The sequence below is a fragment of the Panthera pardus genome, unplaced genomic scaffold, assembly GCF_024362965.1.
Source record: "Panthera pardus isolate Hobbes unplaced genomic scaffold, ASM2436296v1 HiC_scaffold_21, whole genome shotgun sequence".
In the NCBI taxonomy this organism is placed as follows: Eukaryota; Metazoa; Chordata; class Mammalia; order Carnivora; family Felidae; genus Panthera; species Panthera pardus.
This window is the reverse complement of record NW_026526777.1, coordinates 45,234,925-45,261,499: the sequence shown is the minus strand read 5'-3', so window position 1 is coordinate 45,261,499 and position 26,575 is coordinate 45,234,925. Positions and strand designations below refer to the sequence as shown.

Genomic DNA, 26,575 nt, shown 5'->3' with positions numbered 1-26,575 from the left:
GACAGTAACTGGCATGTAATTGGTGATTAAGGAATATTTGTTGAGTGGCTGATTGAAAGAATAAATGAATAGGGTGAAAACATTTTTCTCTTCCTGGGTTCTTGAGAAAATATTTCAACTTGTAGCATGCTCTACCATACCAGTGCCAGACTTAAAAAAAAACAAAACAACCTATCAATTCCATAATGCTCCTAGAATTCTGTATAAATATTATATGAACTTAAATAGTTAAACTACTTGTCCATCTATGTTAAATCTTTCTACACTATCTTCAATGACTGGAAAAATCACTGGGAGCTCTAACTCCATAGAGGATCTATTTTTCTCTAAAAACAGAATGGAACCTTTTTAGAAAGTAAAAATGTTTCCCACTTAACATTCTTCAAAAATGCACAAAATAAAAAGATTCATTTGGTGGACATGTTCTCTTTATCCTGACATTGGTTCAGTGCTGAGGAACTATTATTAGAAAGCTCTCAGTTGAAGAACATGCCTTCAAAAAGGAAGATAAGATGTAGGATACTGTGTGCTCAAAGCTAATTTTAATTACACAGGCTATAGGGTTACTGAGATATGCCAAACATTTAGCTAATTAGCAGACTCTTGAGACAAGAGGGCCGCCTAGAGACAGACAGTTTTCCTCATTAATGAGTGATGACAAATTCTAGTTAAACACACATTTTTTACTTGTACTATAAATTCACTTTATTCTTCTTTCTTAAATTTCAATAACATGAACTAATTGAAACTTGAAATTTAGACATTAAGGCTAAAATGGAGATCTTCCACTTTAAACACAACGATCCAACGTCAACTACCATATTGGGAAAATTTAGGGCAGAGGGCGTAAGAAGTTATTAATGTTATGCCACTATATTTATAAGCTCAAGGACTTGAAATTAATTAGAAGACGCCATTTAAAAAATTCTATAGATGATGTTTAACAGAATAGTACAACGTAAGTTAACAAGCATGGAAGCATTTGGAAGCCTATAGTAACTGGTACATTTTGAGGGCCTATTACACAAAGAGAAATGAGGAAAACAGAGATTGAAAGAAAATAGCTATCTTTCATGAAGTATTTACTATGTGCTGCAGTATACTAGGTGTTTTACAAAAATCACCTAATTTATTCCTCAAAACAACCCAGGAAAATATAAATCATTATTCTTATTTTATAGATGAGGGATCAAAGCATATGGAGTTTGAGTAAGGTCATCTGGCTTGAAAGTAGCTTGGCTAAGTTTGATATTAGGCTCCTTTTCTTAGGCTCATTACAGATGTGAGCCTGTATCTGAGGAGACTTTACGAACAACATAACTGGCTTTTTGTTTGTTTGTCTCCCCGGATTAGATATATTTAGCAATTTAGGTATTTGGTACTTACAAAGGTGCCTTCCTCAGGACACACGCATGAGGCAGATATGTTTCTCTGTCAGCTCTTCTTTCAGAATAAAAATTAGATCCAAGGACACTACCTAAATTTCCAACATCAGTGGGATTACCCACAATGCTTTTCACAGATAGTGGTCCCTATGCATCCTGATATTTGAACAGGTTGGTGGTTGTAGCAGGCTGCAGTTCCCAAAGATAGCTCCGGTTATCTCCTCTGCCACGCAACCTTGGAACTTCCCCATTAGGACGTGAAGGTTATTTTTCCACTCCCTTGAGCATGGGCAGGCTCTGTAACTGTTCTGACAAACAGAATTGGAAGAAGCGCCACTACCTCTAGGAAGCCAGTTGTCAAGTGGGAAGCATGACTACTACCCTCAGACCACCATGTTGTGAGAAGCCCAAACTATACTCAAAGTTATGTGTAGGTTTTTGTTGATGGCCCCGGTTGAGCTCATAGTTGACCTCAACTGCCAGCCCTGTGAGGGAGTCATCTTGAATATCCAGCTGGGTGGAGCCTTAAGGTAACTGCAACGCCAGCCAACATCTAAATGTAAGCGTGTGAGATATCCTAAGCAGGAACTGCCTAGCTGAACTCAGTCAATCCACAGAATCACATAATGATAGCTTCTTATTTTAAGGCACTGTATTTTGTAGTGGTTTGTTACACAACAGAAAATCAGAACAGTGGTGTTGGTTTTCTTCTAGAGTGAACCAACTATTTCTTTAAAGCAACTGAGAGTAGATTTGGGGGGGGTGCATATTAAAATATCACACATACCAGGTGTGGCTACGCAATTTTCTAGTTGAGGGTATTCCTATTAAGAATAAAGGGACTATGGAAAAGTGCCTATATAAACATTCTTACATTTTAGGCTACTTCTCAATAAATTGGCCACACAGAGGTATTATGTTTTCAAAGCTGATGTTTTATCAAGAAAAGAGAGTGGATTCTCAGCAAAATGATTAGAAAATTCGGGGTTAGTTTACCATAATGCTGTCAAACTATTCTCCTTTTTTAATGCAATAACCAAACGTGATTTAGTCCCTTGAACAGCCTCAGAATGCCAATAACTTGATTTACTTTTGCATTATCTGCCAAATTCCACCTGAGCTGATGAGAGAGAATTCAGCATTAAGGATCCCAAGCAAGAAAATAAAATGCTGGGAACAGAAGGATGTTCCAAAAACACTTGGAGGTTAAGTATAAGAGAAAATAATGTTTAGATAAAAAATAAACTCTTTTCTAGGGCATGTCACAAGGCTAGCATGGGTTTTTGGCAAATCTCTTCAGCTTCTGAATCTATTGCTTGTTTCTGTTTGTTTGTTCGTTTTAACAATGACCTTAAGGCCAGGTAAGATACTGAATCATGAAAGAAAAATTTACTAGTATTCAAAATCCTGAACTTATTGGGGTGCTTGGGTGGCTCAGTCAGTTAAGGGTCCGACTTCGGCTCAGGTCATGATCTCATGGCTTTTGAGTTCGAGCCCTGCCGTTGGGCTCTGTGCAGACAGCTCAGAGCCTGGAGCTGCTTCAGATTCTGTGTCTCCCTCTCTCTCTGCCCCTCCCTCACTCACACTGTCTCTCTGAAAAATAAACATTAAATTTTTTTTTAAACAAAATCCTGCATTTATTAACCAAGACAGGGCAATGATATTTCAAAAAACTTTCAAATAACAAGGCAAGAATAAAGGAATTATGGTGCTTGATTAGCACACTCCATTCCCAAGGGGGGAGGAGAGGCAATTTTTTTAACTCAAGTTTTCTGTCCTTAACTTTAACAATAAGATTTAAAAATTATTGCCATTTTGCTAAGTAATGGAAATAGTTTCACAACGGCACTTTCATTGTATCTTTTGAAGATAAAAAGACAAAGCAATTTGTCCACATGGTGAATGTGTTTGCTTTCCTTGTTGATGAAGTAAGTCCTGAGAAGCTATATGATGGCTGGATTCACTCGTTTACTACACCACCGGCAGCAGAATGAAGTTTCCCCTGCTTCTCAATGGAGATGGAAACTGGGTGAATGTTCCTTTCCCCTCCATCACAGAAACATCCATGACAAGAACAAAAGCCACAAACATTTGGTAGCATGAGGTTTTGCTCTGCTGCAACTCCCCGTGTTTTAAATGCTTTTTGTAGAATTTCCTTTTCCTCAGTTTTAAAAGTAATAAATGTTCACTAAGGAGGAAAACATTTTAAATGCAGAAAGGAATTTAAAAAAAGAAGACTCTTTCACAACCCTGTGACCCAGAGAAACAACCTTTCCTCCACTCCTTTGATCAGTTAAAACCAACACCACTGTTCTGATTATCGAGTGTTGCCTAACAAACCACTACAACTACTCTTGTTGTTTATTCTTTAGATGCAGTTCATGATCTTATCACAAAACTCCTGCGTATATCACAACGCTGATATGGGTTCTGCTTACACAATCAGAGCCCTAGGACAACCTTTCTTAATGCTGATGTGATTTCTTGGTTTAAAACACACACACACACACACACACACACACACACACACACACACACACCCCCAAATGATGGAAAAGAAAAATGTCATGAAACAACAGGATAAAATTTAAATGAATGGATAAAACTAGAAGCTCAGTGAGATACAGTAGGAAGAGTACACTGTATAAATTTAATGATGACAAAGTAAATTTTTAAACTAGAAGTTAATTTTCCATGGAAACCTATGGTATAAAAATAATTATAATAATTTTAATATTTTCAAAGAAAATTCTAAAAATAAAACAGAGGAAGTTTTTAATAACCAACAATACATTTACAATAAAAGCTATTTTTTCTATTCCTCCCTGCAGGTACGTTTGTCTTTGCCGTAAGACAAAGCAAAATATCACACTGTATTGCAAAAGTTTAGATGCAGAAGAGTCTTTGTTTAAACAGTAAAAAATTCACCACTGTTCCAACTCAGAAAATATTGTTATTTTTAGTAGGTAAGTTCAATGTACTCCCAAACTGATGGATACTTTTAAGAAGTAACTTTTTAAAATAAATAAATTTATTTATTTACTTATTTATTTTTAGAGAGAGTGCGCACACATGAACAAGCAGGGGAAAGGGGTAGAGGCAGAGGGAGAGAGAGATAGGGGGAGAGACAGAGAGAGAGAGAAAAAGAGAGAGAGAGAGACATAGAGAGAGAGAGAGAGAGGGAGGGAGAATCTTAAGCAGGTTCCACATTCAGTTTGGAGCTCAACATGGGGCTCGATCCCACAACCCCTGGGATCGTGACGTGAGCCAAAATCAAGATTTGCATACTCAATCAATGGAGCCACCCAGGCTTCCCAAGAAGTAACTTTTGAGAATATTTTCTACAACAACGTGAGTGAGACCAATAAGGTCCAGTTCAAAGAGTTTGTCTCCACTCAATTATCTCATTTACAAGGCTACGAGCTGCCCTGAGGGTAAGGCAGGAACCTTGTAAGTTTTAACACTCCTGGTCTACAACACTGAGTAAAAGCTGTTCTTCTTCAGGAGCTTGAAACCTACTGAATGACCCAAACCTTCTAGCAGCCAATGAAGTGATACTTGTCCAGCTGTATTTACACGTTTAATTAACACTGTTCGAATACATGATGAATATTTGAAAACTGTTTAAAAAATACTATTATCAGTTCTGTATCCTAATTGATGGAAGTATAATTGTAAAACCTTGGTTTGCGAGCTCAATTCGTTCCGGAAACATGCTTGCAATCCAAATCACTTGTATATCAACGCGAATTTCAAGAACCATTGGCTCAGTTGTGATCACGTGACACTCGGCGTCACTACTCGTATTGCAAGACATCGCTCATTTACCAAGTTAAATTTTATTAGAAATGTTTGTGCATCTTGTGGAACATTTGCAGAACAAGTTACTCACAATCCCAGGTTTTACTGTATATTCAAATGATATATTCACAGTGTGTACAGTACAGGTTCATCTTTTTTTAATTCCAGTATAGTTAACATACAGTATTATATTAGTTTCAGGTGTATAAAACAGTGTACTCTTTAATCTCCTTCACCCATTTCACCCATCCCCCCACTCACCTCCCCTAGGAAAGGTCTATTTTTTTATGCTTAATTAACTGCCATAATTTAGAAAAGTTTTACATTATAGACAGGTTGTGAAGACAGTACAGAGAGTTTCCATATACTGGACACCCAGTTTCCTCTATTATTAACACCTTACATGAGGATGGTACATTATTTACAATGAATGAAGCAACATTGATAAGATATTTCCTTAGTTTTTAGGTGGTGTCCTTTTTCTGTTCCAGGATCCCATCCAGGATGCCCTGTTACATTTGTTTTTCACATCTTCTTGTGTTCCTCTTGGCTGTGACAGTTTCTCAGACTTTACTTGGTTTTGATGACCTTGATAGTTTTGAGGAGTACTGGCCAGGTATTTTGTAGAATGTCCCTCAAGTGGGGTTTGTCTGATGTTTTTTTCTCATGATTATACTGAGGTGATAGGTGTTTGGAGGAAGACTACAGAGATAAAATGCCATTCTCATCATGTCATATCAAGGATACGTGCTACCAACATAACTTATCATTGTTAATTTTGATCACCTGGCTGAGGCAGTGTTTGTCAGGTTTCCCCACCATAAAGTTACCATTTTCCCCCACATCCATAAAGTATTCTTTCTAAGAAAGTCACCATGCACAGCCCACACTTAAGAAGTGGGAAGTGATGTTTTGCCTCCTTGAGGATAGACCAATACATAAGTGATTTGGAATTATTCTGCATAGGAAATTTACCAGTTCTTCTCTATTCATTTATGCAGTCACTTATATCAGCATGGAGTCATGGATATTTATTTTATGATTTGTATAAAGTAATAACATTGCATACTCTATTATATTATTAATTTTGTTGCTTCAGTTGTTTCTGCTCTGGCCATTGAGAGTTCTTTCAGTTGATTCTTGTGTCCCTGTGGCACACCCCATCATTGCATGTGTGTATAAGTGTGTGCGCATGTTAGCACTTCCTAATTTTCTAGCACTACAAAATGCTCCAGGATCATCATATATATTCCCTAGCCCTATAATCAGCCATTTGTCCAGCCATTTGTCAGCCAAAGGAGTCCTGATTCCTTTTTTTTTTTTTTTTGGAGAATGGTACTAGACACAAGATCTGGGTGGTGGGTATGCTTGCTGCTGCTGGGGTATCATTGCTCTTAGGTCCTCTCAGCTGACAGAGCAAGAAAATGTGCTCTCTACATGTACACATCCATTTAGAGACACATGTATCTACATGCATATGCATATATGTATGCAAATATGTACATGCTTACTTATGCATGTGTATTTACACATGTGCATGTGTGTTTACACATCTATTAATGGTTCTACCCGTATCCATCTGTATCTACATTAGGCTAAACATCAACTCACACTGATGTCTCCAACTCTGACCCCATTACCACAGGGTGCTTCTAGCCACTTCCTTTGTGTGTCCACAACCTCTCAACAGTGAGAAACCTGGCTCCGCTATTCAGCCACCGCAAATTAACTATAGTGGTTTTAGAACTGTTAACTCTTAGCTCCACAGTACAAAAAGAGTATAGTGCTTACATAGGGTTACTTTTACTTACAGTCTTAACAGATTCCATTCATTTCCAAAGTTACTTAGGCCAGCACATTTTACCCCCACCACCTTCAGTGAGGTTATTTCATGTATTTGTCATACTATCACACTCCTTTGTCAGTCTACATTTGATGCTGGGATCTCCTGACACGTTTTTTGTTTGTTTTTATTTTCAAACATTAAAGTTCACTCTCTTTGTTGTAGGTTTCTATGCGTTCTGACGAATGCAGTGTCATGTATATACCAATACAGTGTGCTACAGAATAGTTTCACTACCTTGGGGCACCTGGGTGGCTCAGGTGGTTAAGCGTCCAACTCTTGATTTCGGCTCAGGTCATGATCACAAGGTTCGTGGGTTTGAGTCCAGCGTCAGCCGCTTGGGATTCTCTCTCTCTCTCCCCCTTCCCTGGGCACTTACACACACACTCTCTCGAAATAAATAAACTCTCTTTTTTAAAAATAAATAAACTTTTTTTTTTTAGAGAATAGTTTCAGTACCTTAAAATATCCCCTGTGAACAGACTCCTAAATAAAGAGAACAAATTGGTGGTTGCTAGAGGGGAGGGGAGTAGGGGGAATGGGTAAAATAGGTGAAGGAAATGAAGGGGTACCAATTACCAGTTATAAGATAAATAAGTCACAGAGATAAAAGGTACAGCCCAGAGAATACAGTCAATAACACTCCAATACATTGTAATAACATTGTATAGTGACAGATAGTGGCTATGCTTCTCCTGGTGGGCACCGAATAATACACAGAATTGTAGACTCACTGTGTTGTACACCTGAAACTCATAAAATGTATGTCAACTATACTTAAACAAAAACAACCCTGTGGTTCATGTAATCAACCTTCCTTTTCCCATAAACTCCTGGAAACTAAGGATCTGTTTACTATCTATGGTTTTGCCTTTTTCTGAATCATATAGGTAGAATCATACTGTATATATCTTTCAGGCCAGATTCTTTCACTTAGCAACATGCACATCAGATTAATGGCTTTGCATGGTTTGGTAGCTCATTCCTTTTTATCACTGAATGATATCCCATTACGTGGATGTGCCAGTCTGTTTACCCACCCATCGAAGGATATCTTGGTTGCTTCCTGTTTTTTGGTGATTATGAATAAAGCTACGAGCAATGTTCACGTGAAGGTTTCTGTGTGATCATAGTTTTTCTTTTTTGTTTTTTTAAGATTTTATTTTTCTTAAGTAATCTCTACACCCAACGTTCAGCTTGAACTCACAACCCTGAGATCAAGAGTTGCACACTCTGTCACCTGAGCCAGCCAGGCGCCCTGCTCATAGTTTTTCAAATCACTTGGGAAAATATACCAGGTCTGTGATTGCTGGACACATGTTAAGACTTCTGTAAGAGATTTGAGTCCATACTGTTCAGAAAAAAATTATATTTCTATGTATATTAGACATAAAATTGTAGTCATTCTGTGATTTATGACTGATTTTATTTATTTTTATTCATTTCTGTATTTCCCAAGAATGTTTTAAAGTAATTCAGGCAAGTAGCACATAGATAATCATGGCAAAGTTCATTTAAAAAGTACAATTAGATAAGAGAATGACAGGAGTAAGCCAAATCCAATCGCTATGTACTGTTTATCTTGTTTCATGAGACCACCAGCTCCCAGCCAGCAGATTCTCTGATACGAGCTTACCCACTGTGAGTGTTAAAGTGTCACACAGACTGTGAAACATTTCACTGTAATGAGATTCTCTGTTCTTTCCCTACAGCTGGTGTTCCTTGACATTCCTTTTCGGGAGAAGTCAAGGAACCTGGCTTAGCATTTGAGAAACCCAGACTCCTGTCAGGGCTTCTGGGCTTCACTTCTGATAATGAACCTTCTGCTTTGTTTCTGAGACTAATCCTTACTTCCTTTTCTAGTTCCAATCAACAGATTCCTATCTTGTTTCTGGTCTAAGTGCCCTCAACTGTACAAATCCATAAAGTATTAAAAAAAAGGAGGGGGGGTTGTCTCCAATTAAGCAAGCCCTGAAGTGGTTTAGTTATGAGAAAAAGTCTGTCAGTATATGAAAATCTATAGCATACCATCACATGCTGACAGAAACAAAAAAAATGGAGTCAGCTCATTACGTTTTGGAAAATATCACTGTCATTATCAGTTGTTTTAATTTTCAAAAAAGGAGGAAATTTGGCATCTCTTACCATACAGAGCACTGAGGAAATAAATTAAATTAGACTTATTATGAACACAAAGCAGTTACAATGGCATCTTCATATATTTATTATAATGTTGACAGGCTAAAACAATACCTCCTCCTCCCACCAAAAGATGATGTATAAATTTTTTATGCCTGGTTATTTATTTCCATCTTTTCTGAATGACAGGTATAGAATCCATTGTTAGAATTACTAGGAACTTTTAATTTTTATTTGTTTATTTTTATTTTTAAAAATGTTTTTAATGTTCATTTATTTTTAAGAGAGAGACAGAGAGACAGAGTGTGAGTGAGGGAGGGGCAGAGAGAGAGGGAGACACAGAATCTGAAACAGGCTCCAGGCTCTGAGCTGTCAGCACAGAGCCCGATGCCGGGCTTGGACTCATAAGCCATGAGATCCTGACCTAGCTGAAGTTGGACACCCAGGCCTGATTGAGCCACCAAGGCACCCCACTAGCAACTTTTTAAAAACAAATCATGAGGTTGGCAAATCCTGTATCTCTCTTAATACTGGGTATTATATGCTCCCAAATAAAGTCCACAAGAAGAGACACTTACCAAAGCCCGGACTCGGAAACATCACGGTGTCTTCTGCTACTCTCACCTCCAGGGCATAAATAATTAATTTTGAGTGAAGCTACCTCACTGAGTTTGCCAACTGATGAGTGAAACTTATATGCTTTGGTTTTATTTTTAGCACCACGCAGGAAATAAGAGAAATACGAACAACCTGCAGAAAAGGCACACCACAGTGTTTTTGTTCTAGATGCTCTAATAACGGTGGTGGAGCCTTTGATGGCTCTCCCGGTAGTCACTCATTTCCCCCACTCTGCTCTTGTAACTGGGCCACTTGAGTAAAATACGCCCATGTTTCACTGGGATAAATAAATCCAGTGTCTAGAATGACCATGTGCACCAAACAGAATCAAGCTTTGAAGAGGGTTCCTTTCCACTTTCTGCATAAGAATCAGGGTACCGCTCTTGGAGAAGAGGCCAAAAATCTAACTCTAAGATACTGTTTGTGTTGGCTGTACTTCCCAGGGTTAAATGGGGAACGTTTCAGAGGTACATTAGAAGCTATCCTTTACTGGGCAGGAGAAGGTCAAGAGTAACTATGTTCAACAACTTTTAGACAGCACCTTGCATCCAAGGAAAGCATATTTAAAAGCAATCACATTTTGCAACAATGCTGAGAAAAGGGAAGTCATTATCAACACCCTCGATCTTTAAATTAGAAAAGCAGAGGTCTGTTCTATTTATTCTGTAGTTACAAATGCTGCAAACTGGCTAAAGCATGCGGTTCTCTGTCAACCAGAAATTAATGTGACTGAAACAAAACAAAACAAAAATAATAAAAAAAAAAAAAACCCAGTTGAAACACACCAACTAACCAAAACACTTCACAACATGCTCCATCAGCCTCTCCACCCACTCATTATTCGTGCCACGTCTCCATGCTTGGCTCATACCATTCTGTTGCTTGAAATCCCTTTCTCAGCCTCATCTGCCAATGAAAATTTGCTTCCATTCAAGGCCCTGCTGCAATTGTGAGCTCTGTGAATCTTCTCAGATATCTCAGGAAGGGTGCCCTATTCCATTCTGGTTCTCCTCAGTGACTTTAAGGGTCTCTGTCCTCTAATACAGCGTGTCTGTCTCCTTGTTTCTTGAGAATTACAGACCTCATATTCTTTTCGTGCCCAGACAGTGACTAGCTGCCAGTGAGAATTGAGTCCACCGAAATAGGGATTTATTCAAGAGATAGGATGTACCTGGACCCTACCACTGTGTTCACCTGCAACAGGTCAGTTCAGTGTATTAATATGATAAAGAGAAAAGGCCATTTGAAATAAGATTTCAGTCATGTTTTGCTATACCTAGCTTTCTGGATGATCATAGTAGTTGCTCTAAAAGCCATCTTTGATTCCTTGATTTCTGAATCTATTGAATATACACTTTGATGCCCTTTCTTTGTGGGAGATCGAAGGGTGCTATGATGATGTATGCTGTGCCTTAACTGTGTTTCTATCGTGGAATAGCAACTAACCTCAGGAATGCATCCAGGTGTCCTTTTAACTAGTATCAACAATAATCACTATAATTTGCATTGGTCTTTATGTTTAACAAAGCACTTTTGCGGGCATTCTTTTGTTCTCACAACATTCTGTTCCTGAATCAGGAACTGAGCTTCTGTTCAACACTTAAAACTCAGAAGGCTGATTCAACAAATTCCTCATCCTCAGAGAATTAAACTCTACTTCTGTTCTACTCTAAAACAAATCACCACAGTGCCAGAAGAACCTGTAAGACCTTGAACGTGCCTGGCTCAGCGCTCATGAGAAAGCTAGCTGGAAAAGGACATCTTCCAAGAAAGATGAAGAGGTAGGATTCTTCCCTCCGATTGCTTCTACACCACAACAAACATAACAAAAGAGTATCATACTATCCAAACCCTCCATTCACAGAAGCTGTTATTCCCTCAGGAAACTCAAAGGTTCCAGTGATGAACCTCTCTACTTATGTAGAAGAACAGAGGCTGATGTCAACATGATAAGCATGAGAGAAGAGGGAGCGAATGGGGTCTCTGAGTTAGAAGCAAGTGAGCTTGGGGGAAGGGTCTTGTGCTAAAGTGACTGTTTCTGAAACGGTACCAGGAAGAGGTTTCTCTTGTCTAAAATCAGATACCCTCAAACCACTCTCCATCCTCACTTTTGGTTTGGGAACCCTCAGCCCTACAGAATTTCCACAAACCAGAAATTCTCTACCTCTGGTCCTGATGTCCCCCCACAACCCACCCACTCTAGCGCCAGCCTGAGCTCCAATCCAACCGACACCTGGAAAGAGGGTGGGGAGGAAGAAGAGGTGCTTCACAGAGCTGGACCCTCTGTCTGGAATATCAGCTTTCCTCTTGTTGGTTTATTTTACCTTCTTCTCAAGAGTGCTAGGAATGTTGAAATGACTTGGGAAATTGGGACAATTCAAAGTCATGGCCTTTTGCATTACTTGGTTTCTAAAAACAATTACTTGACCTTCCATTTGAGGATGAGCACTCACAGATAAACAGTCATTCCTGAGGGCACCCTAGCCCCTTACCGGGAACTGCTTCCGCTGTGGGGCAGGGCCACTTTCCAGTTTTGGCCAGCTGGAAACCACTGCTCCAAAGACAGCTCTCATTGGTTTCTGGAACATTTCCTCTAATCAAAGGTGTCTCCTAATCTCCAGGTTTTTAATTCTGCAGCTGGATGCTCTGACATTTATTGGAAATGTAATGTACCGGAGATATGCATGGGCTCTCACAAGCTCGGCAAGCAGGAGGAGGATGCGGCCACACCTAAAGTTTGATTCCATTCTCCTTTCCTGCTAAGACATATTAGAACATTCTTTTCATATCGTCATTTGATCGTACTCAGGAAGTGGTGACTTAGACAAGCTTGCTTTAAATCAGTCCTCAGCTCTATGGATAAAGATGAGGTCAACAGCTCTACCAACTATGACACAGATATTGGATAGAGAAGAATCTTCTCATTTATACAAAGATACCTGGAAATAATCAAAAAGCAATGTAACATGTGAAAATCTAAGAAATACATATCAAAAACAAAAACAAAACACCTCTCATAATCAAAGAATTTATCTCCTAAGGAAGATAGCTTAAGAAGGACAGATGTTATGGAAAATGAGATAATGTTTTAGCAAAAAGTAAGAGGAATCACTTTAAAACTAAAACTGGAATGTCTCTTATTAGTCAAGACATGTACTTTGGAGAAGGAAGGGCCTGAATACTGCCAAGTCTGGAGTAATTTAGCTTTAAATTATTTATATGCAGAATGGTTAACCTACATAAATAAAGCTGGATGATCCCTGAGCTTTCTTCTGCTCTTTTTCTGACAACAAAACTGAGGATACTTAAGATAATGAGAAAATGACATAATCCCACTTATATTACAGATTCCCAGGTAGTTAAAATCGGAGTTTTGTTATTATCATTCCCCTTTTAAAAAATTAATTTCAAATCACACAAATAATGTACTCATATTTTCTTTAAGAAAAACACTAAGTTTAAGGGTAAAAAAAAAAATCCCCTTTTACCACCACGTACAATTCTCTCTCATCTTTCCTACATAATCCAGCTCCACTGCTACCACTAGCCAGCAATGGCATTTTCTATGCCAGAAACCACGCTAAGAGTTGACAAGCATATCTTACTTAATTTTCACAACTTCCTGCTAAGGTGAGTTCAGTTAGTATTCCCACTTTCCAGAGGAGGAAACTGAGCTTTGGCGTGTGTACATCCCCCATTACTCAGGTACCCACTGTTAATAGTCTGGAACACATCCACCCTGGGTTTTTTATGAATCCCTATACATCTATGAATATTCACTGAAAATGTAGAGTGTTGCTGTTTTGTTTTACTAAAAATCTGAAATGGTATCATACTATACATACGCATTCTACGCTTTGCATGATTTCTCCATGACTGTTCATAAAGCTCTAACTGATTCTTTTCTAATTGCCTTCTAGTATGTACAGCTATCCATTCTCCTACTGACAAGAAGACAGGTTATTTTCAGTTTTTCAATAGAAATCATGCTAGAGTGAACGGTCTTGTGTAAGCTGCCTCACGCACATGGGCAGCTGCTTTGGGTGTATAGCAAGATGTGGAAGTGCTGGGTCAGGAGTGTGCATGTTTACATTTTAACAGATAAGCTACATTGTCCTCCAAGATGTCTGCCACTAGTATGTGAATACAGATTTTCCTCCACCTGTGCCAAAAACTGATGTTATCAGACTTCAAATTTTTGCCAGTCTAAGGAATCACGTTTTAATTTGCATTTCCTTGATTAAAATAAAAGTTATATTAGGCAATACCATCCGGACTGGTTATTAAATGGTAAAGTGAGTTAAAGCAGGGCAATATAAAAATGTATATATATACATTAAGCATATGATTTTATTTTAAAATACATAGATGTTCATTTCCTCTCCCATCTTCTGATGTAGGAACAAGGCTTCTCCTTTATGTAAGGAAGCACAGACAGAGGGTCCACATGTACTTCCTATACTAACCACACCCTCTTAATGCACGTCCAGGATTCTCTGATTTGGTTTCTTAATTGAAGTGAGAATGTAAAGACCTTATGAAATAATGTGAGTGCAGAATTGAATTTAGTTTAACAGCAAGCTTTTTAGTAACGTGACTTCATCAAGACTTTCTAAAGCACTGGCTTTAATTTTCAATGAAACAGCTCTCTTTCACACTTGTGTTTCAGTGGTTTACATATTACTTAACTCAATTACATAATTACAATGACACTCAACCAGTATAAACAGGTTTGGGAACCATCACCCTGGCTCTTGGGAAACACAATGAACTGAGGAGAGCACAAGCACAGAGGTGTTCTAGCCAGTAGCCCATGAGCCAACCGGGTGAGCACGCCGTGGGCTGCAGTCAACATCTTTCAGAGAGGGATTTAGGAGTCTTCTAAGGCAGGGAGTTGGATAAGAAGAGAGTATCCAATATACCAATGACGTGGAACATCTTTTCATATGTTTACTGCCCAGTATCTTCTACTGTGAACTGTCTGTTCATTTCATTTACCTGTTTTTTCTCATGGATTATCTTTTTCTGAATTATTTATAAGTGTTCTTTATAAATCTCAGACATTAATTAATCTTTTGCCTTTAATAGGTCATAAATATTTTCTCCCGGGCTGTTGCCTACCTACCTATTAACTACTTTTTTGTAGTTATTCTGTTTTATGGGAAGTATTCAATTTTGATCTAATGAAATAAACTACTTTTCTTTCTTCTTAGCTTTTGCTTTCTAGGTCTTGTTTAAGAAAACCTCCCTTTGCTAAGAATCTAAACATATTTTTTCTATGTTTCTTCTAATACTGGAGTAATTTTGTTATTACCAAGCTCTAGATGAAGAACTCAAAGTTGAGAAGTTTTAGATGTTTGACCAAAATTATAAAGCTAGAAACAACGAAGCTAGGATCTATAATGATCTGCATCTATATATAATCTTCAAAGGCAAAGCAACAACTTCACATCACCTTCTTGAAGAAGGAATTAAAATCTGAGGGAAGGAAAATGGACGTTGTGGATGTCTAACAATGCTGAAAATTGGGATAGATGCACATCTTCATATTGGGAATACATAAATGGTTGACATAGAAATGACTCATCATCACCCTCAGAAAACCAGCACAATTTCCTCCACCCAAAGAAACTGCAGCCAAAGTGCCCGAGAGGGCCACCACTTTGGTTTAGGCTCATTGTCTCTTGAGAAGCTGTTATAAACGATCTCCAGCCATGGCTCCCCACACCAATCCACGTTACACCTACAGCTGCTGCATAAACTTTCCTGACTCATAATCTCAGTCTGCCAATCCCTTGCTTCATTCAAATCTTCGAAGGCTCCCGATGATCCACTGAATTAATTTCAGACCTCTCAGCTGGCCATCAAGGCTCCATATAATACTCCATTTACATTTTGATTGTAATTTCCTGCTGCTGTCCTACTGACACCTTCTCTTCTTCCCTCCCACTCCCCAAACAGGACCACGTGCTTATGAAATACACCTTGCATTTTCAATCTCTGTCACTTCTGCCTGGGGCAGCCTCTGTCATTCTATCCTCAAGACCCACTGCAAGCACCAGCTCTTTTGTGAAGTAGGTCCTGACACCCCAACAGACAAAGTCTCTGCCTCCTTTGATATTGGCAGTACTTTGTATTGTCTTCTCAGAACCAATCTTGCTTGCTTGCTTGCTTGGTTGATTTATGTATTTATTTATGTATTTAATCCAGTTTTATTTATAGTCATTTGATATCTACCTTGTGTACTACCATATAAGGACCTTAAGGCAAGGGTCAGTGGTTTCTTTATTTTGTGCTTTTCTGCAGAGTCTAGTCCATACTAGACTCCATGCCTTGTACCCAGGAGGCAATCAATAAAATATTTGTTGGAAGTGACCTGTTCTCTCAACTTTACTATAAGCTCTTTAAGAACAGTGACTTTAAGTATTGGTATGTCTCTTGATACAAATAAGGGCCTTGTACATAATAGGTGATTAACACATATTTGCTTCAATAACTTCATAGTTCTGGAGCAAGATTTTTCAAAATACATGTAATACTGGCATTAAAGTATTCTTTTAGAAATCTCTCACCAAGTAACATAAAACAAAAAGGAAAGAAACACTGACCCTAACATTCTTTTCCTTCTATTTTATATGATAATGCCTAACTCTCACTAGATGCTTATCACGTGCCAGGCACTGCACTCCAAGCCTTGACAAAGATCATCTCATGTAGCACCATGAGGCACTACCTTTGTCTCCACTTGACAGGCAGGAAGGTCAGAGACATGAAGTAACTTGACCCTACAGTGAGCAAGGGACAGAGTTGAGATTTGAACCCAGGCAGTTTCTGCCTCCAGAGCCCATGGTCATCAGTCACCATCATGCCACACTACCTGGACTGAGTTTGCTCAGCCCCTTAATTTTAACACCTTGAGTAAAACAAAACAAAACAAAACAAAACTTATAAAAATACTAAAAACAAGAACTTCTTGTCTTTTAGATTACTTTAATGGATGGAGGAATAAAGGATCATTAAACCTATTTCATCCACCTCAATGTAAGCTTCAAATTTAGGAGGCCATTAGTTTTCTCAAATAACATGCATGGTCCATACTCTATGATGTATCCCAAAGGATGGAGTAGGTGACAAGAGAATATACTACCAGTTAACTGAAAAAACAAAACAAAACAAAAAAAAAAGCATTTAATTTTGGAAAGCAGTCTAGAAATGTCAGAATCAAAGATAACCATTTATTCCCCATTCTTTCTGCAAGTCTTTACACAACTGAAAGCTCTTCTTGGTGGTCTGGACTCTGACTGGCTGGCAGAAAAGGGGTGGGGGGTTGTCACAGATAGTCTACAAGTAAAAAAAAAAAGCAGCCAGGAATTTCTCTCTTTTTGAATTTTCATTCAGTCTGCATAGAAAAGCACTCACACCAATTCTGGCCAAGTACTGGAAAAGAATATAGTAGGCACCAAAATGTTGAGAGACTGAAATTAGAGAGAAGGACAAATCTATATTGGCTTTCAATCTGAGGGCACAGTGAGGAAATCACAAGCTGTAAGACAGAAGCCGTTGCTTCCCTTAGGACTTCAGAGATACAAGCACGCTAAGCAGGGATGGACTCTAGTGTTAGATCCAAAGAACAGCCAGACTGGCCACCAGGGTCTCTTTAGCCTCCGGTGGAAACATTAAAGATGAGATTTATAACTCAGCCTGGAATTACGTGAAACAAGGACAGAGTCTGACTTTTAGCAAAATAAAGTAGAAAAATGACCACTGATGCTTCAACTACTAAGGTCTTCTATTTATCTATTCAAAGTTAGAAAAAATTCACGTAAAGTCTGATCAGAGTAACTTGCATGCTTAGTCATAGCTACTGTTTTCTGGATTTAAGTGTTAATGTTAAAATATACCACAGGTGTGATGAATCTCTGTGACTTAAGCAATACCTTAAAATCCAAGTCCCATTTATGAAGAAAAATTTGATTACAGAATATTTTCACTTTTTAAAAATGATCTAAAATATTCAGTTGTTGACAGCTTCAGTATTTCAAGTTGTAGTTCAGATGTTCAGAAAAGAACAGAGGAGAAAGAATGAGCCCATTATGTTCATTAGTGTGTCATGGAAAATGACAGCGTGAAACACCCATACGCAGTGACCAACTCCCTCTGCTGTAGCCAAAATCATAAAAACAAAAACAAAGCACATAATGGAAAAAGGAGCTGAAGTCAAGCAAAACATTATATGACGTTTCCACCGTCTTAAAAATACATCCACTCAAACATGAAAAACATAGCAAATAATTAACCTCCAAATAAAATATAAAAACAATTTTGCTCTAACACAATGGAGTAAATGCATATCCTTAACAGTTTGTTACCTCTTTTAAGAAATCAGATAATATGGCAATTGACTAAATGTTTTTATAGAGATGGAATATTAAGGTGTAATATGTATACGGATTCACATGAAAGAAGGGGGCTCCTAATTTCCTGTTTCAGATCATTACAATTCTCACATTAACTCAAAAGCCCCAATACCTTTAACACTGTGAACATGAAGTGCTGACTATTTTGATAGAGACCTATCTTAAAAGTACATCATTTTCTTCTCAAAGGCAACGTTATGAACAACACTCCATGTCCAGAGTCATGAAGCTTAGCCGTTCATTCTGAATGGGTCAGAGCTAAAGACGTGGAAAAGAAGAAAAAAAATATATTGGTCCTCCCTCCATAAATCTCAATCTGACTTTACGCCTTTTCCTTTAAATTTAAACACTTTAAGACACTACTAATTTTGCAGTATTTCCCCTGGAGTATTCTCCATCAAGATTAAAGAAGGGCTATTCAGAAATGTACAGGATACAGAAGTGATGCTTGCCACTTCCAGGCAAGCTATAAATAGCAATGGCATTTTCAAGAAATCTTGTGCCGGCGTGTAAGTTACAATTTAAACATGCAGTGCAGATTTTATTACAATGGTGTCACCAAAATTCATTGTTATGTGAGCAATTCGATTCTTACCAAGTTTTCTTGGTTCCTGGCTGCTATTTTCTGCTCCTCTTCTGCCCCATTTTTCATGTATTTGACCTCTTCCACCGGTTTGATCCTATACTCATCTGAACACCAAAAAAAGAAAAGACATTTTATAACTTTCTCACAATGGTAAAAAAAAAAAAAAAAAAGCGTCAGTGAGAAAAGCCCCCAATAGCATAATTTGTTAGAGCCTTCTCCTGCAGCCTTTATTATGTGGTACATTTGAAACAATCTGGAAGACCCTTAACCAGCCTCTTTTTACGAGGTGCTCTCCTCTGCCTACTGGGAAGAGCTCAGCGCCATGAAGGCAGCTAATGAACGTGGCACTGCCTGGTCCTTTCACAGACAACCAATGGCAGCAGAGAAAACAGGTTATTCCGTCTCTAAAGACCATCTGGAATCTGTACATACCAGGGCATACCACGTAAGGGTCTAAAGGAAGATTTTTTTCCCCATGAGAACATCAGTTCAAACTGCCTGTGGCAGCAGTATATTCACACCTTAATTTCTCTCTTTCGGGAAAACAAAGTATTGTTTAAGACTAAAGAGTTTAAATTGATCAACAAATAGGTACAAACACTAGAGAACTGAGATTTTCCTATTTGTGATCCCTATATTAAACATGGAGCAGTCTGCAATGACTTCATATGCTACACACACGTGCACACAGACACACACACACACACACACATACACACACACAACTTTGATCTCTCCATAAAGTCACATGCATATAGAGCTACACTATCCAATGGACCTAATAGGTGTATCACTCAAGGCTGGAGAGGTAGTGGGCCCCTAGGTAAAGGGATCTAGACTTCCCAACAGCCAGGGAGGGAGTACAATAAACCTCAATCTCAATATATATCACAGGACAAACTCTAGACGACATGTAGCTAAAGCTCTCCTCCAGGGCAAGTGGTAATGCCGATGACGTTTTCATCAGATTCCTGTCAACAGGAAATGACTGGGGCATCCTAAGGTCCAAATAGGCGTGACTTTGAGTCAACCCATTTGTCGGAAAAAAAAATCACAGAAACTGTGCAAGTGGAAAATTACACCAATCAACAAACTGATGATTGCCTAGCATATGGCAAGGAATAATGTCTCTGATGGTCCACCTGAAAGACAGATGTTTATTTCTAAGAAAGTCTGTATTTCAGTTCATGAAGTTATAATATATTTTCTTATTGCTTATGATCAATTTGATACAATGACTGTCTTCGTATGTAATTTCCTGCCTTATTATTTAAAGTACCATTTTCCATCTAATGTCAGGTTTCCTCATACTACCCCTTCTCACACTACTTCCAAAGATGTTTGCTAAAGTAACATTTTCCCAAGTAATTATACTGTTCAAATGTTTCTCAATATTATCATCCTTATGAAGGTAGTATATTTGCATGTATCTGAATAAAGATTCCATGTTCATGATTAAGCTAATTGTTTTTTCCACCTGACAATTCAAGGTAGTTATTGATTCTGCTTCTTTCTAAAAAAAAAAAATGAGAAAGACCAGTGTGAGGTTACAGTAATGAACCTTTCAGGAATACTGAGTCCTAATGGATTATTAACAAGTTAATCAGTGGACTCTGATCCACAATCACCATACAGAAGAATTTCACATTCCAACTTGGTATTAAAAGAAAAAAAATGAAAGTAAATTAACAAAACAGACACATTTAATTAAGGATTACTTACTAATAAGTTAGAAAAGCACTTGGTTAATTACCAAAAAAAAAAAAAAAAGACATTGACAAATTATGCCTCCAATACAATTACACAGAGATAAAAATAAAGGTTAAAAAGTAAAAGTTAGAGATGAGCCTTCTTAACTTCAGTTTGGGATGTTAATATTTATAAACCATGGTTCACTTGGATAAATACTAACAATTTAACAACTAAATTGTGATCCTAAAAAAAATTTTTTTATTTGTTTATTTGTTTATTGAGAGAGAGAAAGAGGGAGGAAGGGGCAGAGCAAGGGGGGAACAGAGAATCCAAAGTAGGCTTCGTCCTGACATCAGAGAGACTTACGTGGGGCTCGAACTCACCAACCGTAAGATCACGACCTGATCTGAGGTCTGATGCTTAACCAACTGAGCCGCCCAGGCACTCCCTAAATTGTGATCTTAATTGCTTATGGTCTCTAATTATTTATATATAAATTACATACACACACATATTTTTTTAACATAATTTTGGTAGATTTCTATGACTTTGTCTATAGTACCTTAACTCTCAGGTGACACGATGAAGAAAGCACAACATTTGAGGACCTAAGCAGAACCTTCTGAAAGATGGTACTTTGCGCACCACACAGCGAAGCGTCTGTTCTAGAGAAAATCCGCCCTTGCCTTGTTTCCTCCTCTCCATCCACCAAGCCACCACAGCCCACCATCCACAATCTCTGAGCAGTCCAGCAATATTCAGTCTTCATTTGCTTTTTATCCTTCCAAGGAATGCAACTGAATTGAAAGCAGTAGACAAACTATTAATATTTTCCTAATATTTTTCTTCAATGAAATGGGAAAGCCGCTGGCTACATGACTTTCAGAGCGGCATTATCCCCAACATAGGCTTTTTTTTAAACACCAAGGCAGAATCATCACCAATTCAGAAAGAGGATAGGTTTTTAGTGTCTCATTAACAACCACAGCTGGCCAGCCAATGGTGGATACGACTGGATACAAAGAAAGAAAAAACACAGAGCCATGACTACAAAGCCGGACCTATCATTATTACTTACACAACACACTGCATAAAATCCGTTGTGGTATAAAACAAAAAAAGCCAGCGAGACCTTTAGATAAACCACAATTTGTACAAAACAAATACTTAAAAATGATTTGTTAAATTTCTCAAAGGCTGGTGCTGGGAATGAGGATGTCCATCTGGAAACAGACAACTCATCAACAAACGTGTCACACATTTCCATGGCGATGCAGCCGTCAGGAGTGGCACTCACCAACAAGCCTCTGTGCAGACGAATGGAGTATTTCGGGTTCTGACAGTGCAACAGCCAAACAAAAATCCAGTTTTCCTTTTGTTTAAGGCACAGGGGAATCAATGTGGGATTCTGGGTCCCCTTAATCAAGCCCCACCCTAGAGGCAATTAGCACAGCCACCGGTATAAGCCAGAGAATCCTGGCAGCAAAATAATGTGCCAACTTGATTAAGAGGAGGGACAAGTAGGACCATCTTCCTCTGGCTCCCTCGCACCTGTTCACAATTTTTCTTTTCTTCCTGTTGATCTTGTCAGGTGGCCTATTAAAATGCACGTCAGGAACAGTAGGCTGATGCCCCGTTCGGAACCTGCTCCCCCTTCTCTCTATGTAAACAGTTGCAAGCTGTGCTAGTCAAAACAGATCTGGGGTAAAAGCAACGCATTCGTGATATTTTTAGCATTTTATTCCCCAGATTACATCAGAGAGGGGCCGGATTGTTTTCATGGCAGCTCCAACATCAAGAAACACAGTTTTCCACCAAATCTCTGGGCTTCATTTTTGATGTACAGTATATCATATACACATGTATACAATATTACAGTTTTTAGAGCTAGGAAGGGATCAGCTGGCTGGACTTGCTTTAGGCAGTATAGAACCACCCCATTTTCTGGATCCTGTCAATTCTTCCATTATCAACTCACTGGTCCTACCCCAGTTCTTCCAAGCTTTGCTATAAGGTTACCTTTATAATCAATGGCACTGGCTTTAAAATGAGCCAGTTAGATGGAGATAAGTGCTGGAGGGAGCTTATAATGCCAGAATTATTAAAAAAAAAGTTAAGTTTTCATAAATGGATACATTAGATGGGGAAGGAAGAAAAGCAGAACTCCATATATGCTACTCTCTCTGGTCAGAAGGGTTCTCACAGTTGTTTACTAAAATGGTGAAATCTGCATCTACTTTCATACCTTCTCACCCAGTCTTGTTTTGACCAATGACACATATGTGATAACAAGTTTTTTTTTCCAAAACTGTTCCAATTCCATAAATTCTGTGTGAATGTCCTCATATTAAAGATGTCCAACATCTGGGCATTTTAACTGAATGCTCTGAATTGCCCCTTCATCCCGAATCTGCACGAAGATTCTCTGGTAGACTATTATTAAATGCTTAGGAAAATACGAGAGCTTGGGAAAGGCATTACAAGAAGTATTTACAAACATAAGGCAATGAAAGGGGAAAAACTATCCTACCTTATAGCATATATTTGTTCCCCCTGGGTTCCTCCCATTGAACAGCCTGTCTCCCAAGCTAACTAAATTTGAGCCTTAAAATCCCAGCACAACTTCAAATTCTTGCCTAGGACCTTTATTTCCTTACTTGGTAGGATTTTTCAGGGGACAAGTATTCACCTTGCTAAAAGCTCAGTTAGTTTCTAGAGCTGGAATGCCTAGCCATATGATACCTTTCTGTGTCTTGATTTCTTCATTGGTAAGATGGGAGTATTGCCAGTACCTAATGTCACACAGAGTCACATGAAGTAATACATGTGCCTAGTCCATAGTAAAGACTCAATACATGTTAGCTGCTGCCTTAGCAAACTCTGGTTCTGCCAGTAATACTATTGCTAATGTACAAAATCCATCAAGGTATAAAAAGAAAAAGCATAATATAAACATCAGCAATTAACCAAAAATTGTGACTTAACTATGTTAACAAATGAGGACAGAGGAATTAAGAAGGGGGCTTATCATTCATAATAAGCCTTACTATTTTTTTTAGCCATGTAATATATTACTTTAGTCAAAATACCAATTAAAGTACCATATTACTTTAGTTAAAATAATTTTTAAAGAATAACTTTTATGACTGGGAAAAGAAAAGCGATCATAGGGGCGCCTGGGTGGCTCAGTCAGTTAAGCGTCCGGCTTCGGCTCAGGTCATGATCTCACGGGTTGTTAAGTTCGAGCCCCATGTGGAGCTCTGTGTTGATAGCTCGGAGCCCGGAGCCTGCTTTGGATTCTGTGTCTCCTCCTCTCTCTCTGCCCCTCCCTTGCTCATGCTCTCTCTCTATCTCTCAAGAATAAATAAACTTGAAAAAATTTTTTTCAAAAAAGAAAAGAAAAGCGATCATTATTTAAGTGAAATCAGGGGTACAACAAAATAATGCTCCCTCTATCCTCCTTTATATCCTCACTCAGTGATTGCCTTTGGGACAGCCTCAGCATAGCCTACCTTGAGGGCCAAGAGTGAACAAGAAAGATTCCAATTCAGAACAGACAAAATGATTGTTTTAGAGCAAGAGCAGTAGAGGCAGCTCTAAAAAATACCCTTTTCTGGGAGGACAAAGAGGAGGACTCTCTAAAACTACAAGCCAAAGATGGATAGATGGGTCAACCGCTTTAGGAAAATGTGGGTTCTCACTCTGGGGGGCTCTAGCTCATCAGCTGTTCCCGCTTCTATCCGTTTTTCATTCAACAAACAGCAATTAACATGTGCTGTGTGCTAAGCCCTGGTCTTTTTTCAGGGGTCACCAGATGCAGTCCACTACGTAGACTACGTGCCTGCACATAGTCTCTGGCACACACAAGGTATTTAATAAAACTTTCTCTAAAAAGAGAGAAGAAAAACAGAAAGCTGACTTTAGTTCATAAATGAATAAATGTTTCCCCTAATCAGTGAGTGCTTTTAGTCCTGTTTGTCTCAGGGGTCCATCTTTTTTTTCTCCCCCTGCTAGATTCTCCAAGGAAGGAAAAGGATCTCTAAATGGGAAAAAAAAAATCCTATTCTTTGCATTTTTTTGCACACAAATGCAATGGGTGTGAAACTGCTCTTTCGAGTCTACCTCTGGTCTATGGATGTACTCCATGTGGCATTCTTAGCTGAGCTCTGAGGCACACCTCAGACGTGGTGCAGGTTTAGTTCCACACCACTATAATAAAGCGAATATTGCAATAAAGGGAGTCAAATACATGCTCTGGTTTCCCTCTACATTTGGGATTACATTTACATATACTGCAGTCTATTAAGTCTGCAATAGCATTATGCCTAAAAAGTCTGTGTACATATCTTAATTTAAAAATACTTTACCTGTAACATTTTCTGCTAGGCCCATGGAGTACAGTGGATATCAAATTGTTTTGGTATCAGAAATAATTAAGGAATAATAATTTTAGATCATTTTCAAAAACAGCAACCCATGTATTTCCTACAATTTGACATCTAGGACCCTAACGTAAAGAAACTGGAACCCAAAGATTACAGGTGAAGTCCGTATTCAGTTGGAGACCAAAGAAGCTGAAAGAACTGTGGACTGACAGTGACAAATGTGGACTGAGCCAAAGTTCTTTTCAAAAGGGCTACTTTGAAGATTACGATTCTGACTTTGAAGGCACAATGGTGATTGGCAGTGGAAGAAACCACATGTAAAATTCCTTCAATAAAAATGTATTAACTTAAAAAAACAAGAAATAGAAATAAAAGTACTTTATTGCTAAAAAATGCTAACCATCATGTGAGCTTTTAGCAAGTTGTAATCTTTTTACTAGTGGAGGGTCTTGCCTTGATGTTGACATTGGCTGACTGATCAGGGTGGTGGCTGTTGAACATTGGGGTGTCTGCAGCAGTTTCTTAAAATAAGACAGCAATGAAGACTGTCACGTCAACGGAATCTTTCTTTCATGAACAATTTCTCTGTAGCATGTTTGATGGCATTTTACCCACAGGAGAACTTCTTTCAAAACTGGACTCAATCCTCTCCAACCATCTTTTGTTGCCATTTCAACAATCTCCAAAGCATCTTCACCAGGAGTAGATTCCATCTCAAGAAACCACTTTCTTTCGCTTATCCCTCAGACGCAGTGCTTCATCAGTTCAAATTTGATCATGAGATTGTAGTAATTCAGTCCCAGCTTCAGGCTCCACTTCTAATTCTCATTCTCTTGCTATTTCTACCAAATCTGCAGTTACTTCCTCCACTGAAGTCTTGAAGCCCTCCAAGCCATCCATGAGGGTTGGAATCACTTCTTCCAAACTCCTGTTCATGTTGATATTTGGACCTCTTCCCGTGAATCACAAATGTTCTCGGTGGCATGCAGAATGGGGAATCTTTTCCAGAAGGCTTTCAACTTACTTTTTCCAGATCCAGCAGAAAAGCCACCTATGGTAGCTATTGTGCTACAAAATGTATTTCTTAAATAATAAGACTTCAAAGTCAAAATTATTCCTGGTCCACAGGCTCTAGAGCGGATACTGGTATTAGCTGGTGTAAAAACAACATTAATCTCATTTTATGTCTCCATTAGAGCTCCTGGGTGAGCAGGTATATTGCTAATGAGTGGTAATATTGTGGGGAAAAAATATTGAGCAGATCTCAACAATGGGCTTAAAATATTCAGTAAACCACACTGTAAACAGATGTGCTGTCATCCAAGATTTGCTGTTCCACTTCCAGAGCATGGGCCAAGTATATTTAGCATAATTCTTAAGAGCTGAGGGTTTTCAGAATGGGAAATGGGCACTGGCTTCCACCTCAAGCCACCAGCTGCATGGGCCCCTAACAAGAGAGCCAGCCTGTCCTTTGAAGCTTTGAAGCCAGGCACTGACTTCTCTCTAGCTATGAAAGTTCTAGATGGCATCTATAAAGTTTTTGTAGGCATCTCGAAGGCTGTCACATCCATGCTGGAAATCTGTGGTTTAGTGCAGCCACCTTCCTGGATTATCCAGCTAGACCTTCTGGAGAACTCGCTGTAGCTTCTACATCAGCACCTGTGGCTTCATCTTGCACTTTGTTACAGAGATGGCTTCTTTCCTTAAAC

At 38.6% G+C, this 26,575-nt stretch overlaps 1 protein-coding gene across 1 annotated transcript in view; it reads right to left on the bottom strand.

The window, feature by feature from the left end:
- CUNH1orf21 (chromosome unknown C1orf21 homolog) overlaps window positions 1-26,575 on the bottom strand; it is a 235,269-nt gene that overhangs the window by 96,597 nt on the left and 112,097 nt on the right. Inside the window, exon 3 of the mRNA XM_019427149.2 lies at window positions 18,799-18,893. Coding sequence (XP_019282694.1) covers window positions 18,799-18,893 — 95 coding nt within the window. The remainder of the gene's footprint in view (window positions 1-18,798; window positions 18,894-26,575) is intronic.